The sequence below is a fragment of the Lygodium microphyllum genome, chromosome 24, assembly GCF_053477565.2.
Source record: "Lygodium microphyllum isolate KBCC chromosome 24, Lygodium_microphyllum_v1.1.10, whole genome shotgun sequence".
In the NCBI taxonomy this organism is placed as follows: Eukaryota; Viridiplantae; Streptophyta; class Polypodiopsida; order Schizaeales; family Lygodiaceae; genus Lygodium; species Lygodium microphyllum.
The window spans coordinates 23807169-23813420 of NC_141158.1; the positions used below are offsets into that span (position 1 = coordinate 23807169).

The 6252-nt window shown below is 43.3% G+C and overlaps 1 protein-coding gene across 1 annotated transcript; it reads right to left on the minus strand.

The window, feature by feature from the left end:
- Positions 1-2266: 2266 nt before the first annotated feature.
- On the minus strand, positions 2267-4764 carry LOC148014920 (increased DNA methylation 1-like). Its single transcript, XM_087665874.1, has one exon. It carries the CDS (start codon positions 4322-4324, stop codon positions 2786-2788), a length of 1539 nt encoding a protein of 512 aa, XP_087522000.1. The 5' UTR covers positions 4325-4764; the 3' UTR covers positions 2267-2785.
- Between the last annotated feature and the right edge of the window lie 1488 nt (positions 4765-6252).

The following is a 6252-nucleotide window of genomic DNA, read 5'->3' on the forward strand; positions in this document are numbered from 1 at the left end:
AGAACATTTCCCGAGTATGCAGAGGTAGTGGCAAGTTCCATGATAAATGAATCAATATAAGATGCAATAGCAACAACATCATTAATGTTACGACCTACACTTCATTGCTGATAAATGTGAGCCTTAGTGACTTGAAAATTTTGATGTCATGTTATTGTTTGCAACTGAGATATCATTTCATGTCATGTCACATTCTTGTCCTCATAATGTCCAATAGTGGTTTTTGTTTTCTTGTAATTTGCTTACAATGTACATTTGTAGTTATATAAAATCAAATAACTCCTTGCTATGATACATGACTTTTAATATTTTACTAGTTAAAAATATTATAGATGTTTTACAAGGACAAATATTTGAATGCATATAAGCAAAAAATTGTGTGGATAGAGCAAGATAAGGTGTTGGAAAATTACCTTGCATACTTTCAGGCAGAGAAACCTTTGAAATGAATACTAATGTATGTGGAAGAGCAATAATGCAGACATACATAGAGCAAGCAACAGACAATCGTGTGGCGGTTGGATATAAAAGTTTTGATGATCTTATGTTGAGATGGATATTCCATCTCGCTCATCTCATCTCATGCACACTTTCATCGCAAAGATTGCAAACATAAGCTCGAAGTGCAATGTACATGAAAACACCATCCTGTCTCCTGCAAGGCTCGCGCTGTCTAAGAATAACCGCGCTAGCATGTACCTTCTTTCTCAGGTTAAGGTTTCCCCCTGTTTAACAGTGGCCATAACCATGTCACCAAGACATGCTGCAGGAACCCTGTTGAGGTGACCTCTGACTCCCTTCACGGAAATTACATAGAAGTCCTTGGCACCAGTATTATCTGCCAAATTGACCACAGTCCCCCACAGGACGACTGAGGAACAGGCGGAACTTGTCACCAGCAGAACATCCATGACCTCAATTCAGCACCATGACGACTCCGCGGAGGGATCGCCCGGTATGTAGCCAGTGTCAACAAGCTTGGGCTGGTAGAAGCTAAAGGCATAGATGATGGCCATGGAGGCCCAGAGCTCCAAACTTGGCGCCCAGGGGCCCTCTGTCTCCAGGTACATAAACCAGAGGAGACATTGCAGGTCGAGCAAGACTGGCCAGTATTTTTAGTGGGCGGTCAGCACCTTGCCCAGGAGGTCCTGTGCGCCAATGGCTATACAGGTTTGGCTTTTAGATTTCTCCTGTCAACTTATTATCATTTGTGGAAATGGAAAGCACCAACTTATCAATCTAGGCAAGTATGCTTTAATGTTTTGTCCTTGTGTACCTTTTAATCAATATGTCCTTATGTGAGTTATGAGGAAAAGCACCAACTTACCACAGTTGCTTGGTCCTTATGTGGGTTCACAATTTCCCATGGGGCCTAAGCACCATGTCACGCCTAGCTTCAACTAGACTTTGTGGGAGTCTTATAGGTAAAGTGAACATGGTGTGGCATGTTCCTTTTCCCCTCCCTCCTTACTAAACATATAGCGACCTTTACTTTGAAAGTCTAGTCAAGACTCTAAGCTTGACACTGGCCTGAATGCAAAAATAGATGTCATCTGAATCTGTTTGATAACTTCGGAGTAGTCAAGCATATCTGAAATGACTGTTTAAACGTCACCTATTCTGGCATAAGCAGAAATTCCTAAACCAAAATGTCCTTACAACTGCATGATACAGACACTTGATAAAACAAACTGAGAAAGCGAATTGGTAAATGCCATGGAATTGATCAGCTCAACTACCTGAAAACATAATCCTTCACAAGGTAGCATCCCACACCGTTGCTTGAGAGTGAAAAAAGCTGGTCAACTAGTAATCTCATGTTCTTTGAGCTTACATGAATCTTTGATTTATACTGTGGCATTCAATGTGAACGGTAAGCTGGTAAACAGTACGCTGGTAACATGAGTTAAATGCCATGAAATTGGTCAGCTCATCTTCAAAGATAGAAGAGGAATATATTATGCAAAAAACAGATGGTTAAACATCCCATTGTGTTTAAGACATTAGCAGTAGTCCGAACCTGACCAAAGCATATCCTAACCTGGCTGGTGAATTGTCACTATTCTGGTAACAGCACACTTACTAAACCAAAATGTCTCATAGTGCATAAAGTAATAAAAACCCCACAATATACACTGTTAACAAAATAAACTTAGAAAGCAAATCAGTAAATGCCACGGAATTGTTTAGCTCAACTACATAAGAACATCATTCTTTCCAAATTAGCATCCAACACTGTTACTTGAGAGCTAAATCAGAACTGGGAAACTGATAAACTTATATTTCTTTTTAAATTTTTGAGATGACATGAATCTTTGATTTAAACACTGGTGTTCAATGTGAACACCGAGCCGGTGGCATGAGTTAATGCCACAAAATTGGTCGGCTCAGCTACATGGAAACATCCATCTCTTGTGGATTAGTAACCAGCACTGTTTCTTGAGAGCAAGACAAAGCTGGTAAACTGGTAATCTCATATTCATTACTTTTTGAGATTACATGAACCTTTAATTCATATTGTCCTGTTCAATGTGAACACCAAGCTAGTGGCACTGAGACAATTTCCTGACTCTCAAGTTCTCACAAGAGAAATTTCCATTAGGCACCACAAACAAAATGGGTCCGCTGATGCTTTCCATAAAATGGGTTCACCAATGCTACTTTGGTTTGCACTGGGCAAATCAATATGAAACAACTTGCCTCCATCAAAATTTGGAGGTAAAAAATGAAGCTCCAACTCAATCAATCATAATCCAATAGCTTCAGTATAATTCAACAGCCTATTTCAGTGGCAGCTGACAGGTCGCGAGCTTAAACCTGCAGTCCTTTTCTGACCAAGAGATCCTCTGCCCACTTTATACAACTCCTCGTGCTGGAAATTTGCATGGGACAAACAGGTACCTCCTTGGTCAATATCCAAGGGACTGGTAGCACCCTGCTCCTCCGAAGAGGGCAACTTCTTCTGGAGAAGGTTTGTTCCAGGAAAAGTCATCAGATTAAACTGAGACACAGCCTCTTGATCATCATGATCCAAATATTTGAAGCCAAATGAGCCTATCCAAGTACCCTGCAGGTCAGGAACCGCTGGTAAAATGAGCCTCTTAACCCTTACTGTCTTCAACATTTTCTCAAGTGCCTGCATCAGCACTCGGCACATGCCTTGCTGCCGAAACATGTGGCGTGTCCCTATAAAAGGCATCTCAGCGAGTGAGGTTCCATGTATCCTGACATTTGCAACACATACAAGCTGATCACCTTTCAACAAGAGCAATGAGTAGAACCCACTGCAATCCAGCCGCCTCATGGCTGCCTTCCTGTTAAATGCAGCCTGTGTGATCAGATCAATTTTTGTTCCTTGATCCACAATAGGCTCAAAACATTCATGCAGAACCTGAACTGCTGAAGAAAGCTTGGCACTATAACCTGTATACGTGGCCTTTTTGGTTCCAGACAAACTCCCATCCTTCCCATCCTCTTCAAACGATCTCAACAAAATCCACGAGAGGCCTCTCCCTATATGATTCACCTTCCCCACCATCACCCGAAGCTTTCGGAATACATTTAGGCACTGCTGTTTGCAGAACCAATAACCTTCATACTCATACTGGGAACTGTGATTAATACAGTGATCATGAAATACAGTACGGCACTGTGCGCATGATCGCACTTTGTGCTTGTCTATGCACGTGCCTTCTCCACATGCCCGGCATTGACATTTGGAACAGAACCACCTCCCATCCGGAATTTGGTCAAGCTTCAAACATTTGTAATGGAAGACAGAGGGACAACCGTCACACAGCATGAGTTCACCACCATCATTACAAATCTCACATACGGTGTCGCTGTTGTCCTCTGCTTCGGGGTGAGAAGCCCGTTTTGGCTTGGAAGGGTTGCCTGCTTGAAGCTGACAATCTGCAATGGACCGGCCATCCAACAAGAACATGTTGGTAGATGGGCGGTGCAGGGTACTGCCTGCATGAACTTCAAACTTAGAGATCTGAAAGATCTCTCTACAGCAGAGACACAAGACGCCATTCCGTGTGATTGTTCCTTCTTTCATGACCGACTGGTCTCTCCTCCTAAGATACTGCACAACGTCATTCTCCCTCACAACCCCGGTATCAATAAGCTTCGAAAAAATACCACAAGCCTTTCCATCTATGGGCTGCTTCTTGGCAGATGCCTTCGCATTAGCGACGGCCCTCTTCTTCTTCCTGGATGTCTCGGAACCTTCATCGGAATTGCTCCGTTGTTTCTTGCGTGCCAAATCCGCAAGGTCAAACAAGGCAGCCTTTCTCTTCTTCGTGATTCCTGTGAAGGCCATAAGGTTAGGCGGGGATCAGCGGGGAGCGTTGTGCAGGAGGAATCCTGAAACCCTGGTTTCTGGATGAAACCCTGGTTAGGCGGGGAGCGGGGAGCGTTCGTTGTGCAGGAGGAATCCTGAAACCCTGGTTTCTGGATGAAACCCTAACTGATAGGAGGAAACCCTAGGATGCAGGGGGATTGAGAGGAGGAGGAGGAGGGGTAATCTGCGCCAAGGGGTATGGAATTGGGGCCGTTGATCTGAGGGAAGGCCGGCCGGGTTGGCGATGACGGTGGCGATGGAGGGGAGGGGCAAGGACTTCGATTCTCCGAAGGCAGGTTATTGAAAGCAGAGGAACGCAGGGCCAGTCGGACTGTCGGAGACGAAATAAAGAAGGCAAGGGAGGAGGAAGAAGAAGAAGAAGAGAGGGCGAAGAAAGAATGGGACCGCGGGGAGGTAAGCGCCGGGGGGCGGAAGAACAGTCGGCGCGTCTCAGGGACAGAAGCCCTTTATATACCAGCCGTGAAAAAACACGCCATGCCGCGTGGCAGCCTGGCAACGTGTTGCTTTTTTGTAAATTTTTATATCCTCAACTTATATTTATATTCGCTTTCTTTTTTCCGTTCTTATTAGAACTGTCTTTTTTTTTCTTCCCAATTAATATTATTTTATTTACTCTTTGTTGCAAGTTGCAACCAGCGATTTTACAGATTCGTGCTTTTCCGATTGATTATTCGATTTATGTTAAATTAGCTTGTATTTGCGCATTTGATAAATTGACAGAAAATGCTGCTTTGCCGCGAGCCGCCCCAGGAGGCGTGCGTGAGACACGGGCCGACCTCGTCTTTGACTCTTTCGTTTCTTCGGTCGGTTGACCACGTGTTTTATCTTTGATTGTACTTTTACCCTTTGGCCGTTGACCACCGTTCACGCCAAACACTAATACGGACACACACAAACGAAGAGACAGAGAGAGAGAGAGAGACACACACACACACACACACACTTAAGGGTCTACATATAGAGAGATCTGCACCTAGTCTATACAGAGAGAGAGAGAGAGGAGAGTGATTTATATACAATGGAGAGAGAGAGAGAGAGAGAGAGAGAGAGAGAGAGAGAGAGAGAGAGAGAGAAGGGGAGAGATTTATACTAACACACACACACACACACAAAGTCCTACACAACCATGACACATGGATTTTTAGTTAGTGCTGCGAGTGTTTTCCCCCAAAGTGTTCAGTAAAACGGAGTCTTGTTTCGAGATGGTGCCTCCTCCTTTCTGTTGCCTTCCCACATTGTAAGGTATTCCGACTATGAGCAAGTGAAATCACATATTTTGGAGCATCTAGTGAAAGATCTACTCTTCAAAAAGCTACTCAACCTACTATTAGTGGACGTTGAGATGAATTTGCGAGAAAAGTTTCATAACTTTTGTATTTGGGCTAAAATTTTCTAGAATGCATGAGTTTCCTAAATATGTGCAAATGTTCTATAGAAATGAAGAATATTATGGTTTAACAATGATGAAACTCACCATGAGAAATCCCTCTAATAGATATATGTATACTATGTATACACATATTCTTACAAACAATGATGAGAGAGAGATATCGAGAATGATGGAGCATGTAAATTTCTAACACTAATAGGAGAGAGAGAGAGAGAGAGAGAGAGAGAGAGAGAGACTCACACATGCATTAGCACTAGCTCGTTCACTAGTGTGCACTTTTGTTCACTGGAAGCTTGCATTTGCACTAAAGTACCCTAGCTTCACCCTAGTCCACTACGCTTGATGCACTATAATAGTGCATGTGTAGTTGCACCCAACCCATTGCCCATGTGTACTAACTCTTACTCAATGCACTACCTTGCACTAAGCTTTCACCTTGCAGCCTCTTGTGCATTACCCTAGTGCAGTGATGTACATTAAAAGTATCATCCATGTA

Excerpts from the sequence above, each read along its gene's own strand:
- LOC148014920 (XM_087665874.1), bottom strand. The coding sequence starts at position 4,324 with ATGGCCTTCACAGGAATCACGAAGAAGAGAAAGGCTGCCTTGTTTGAC.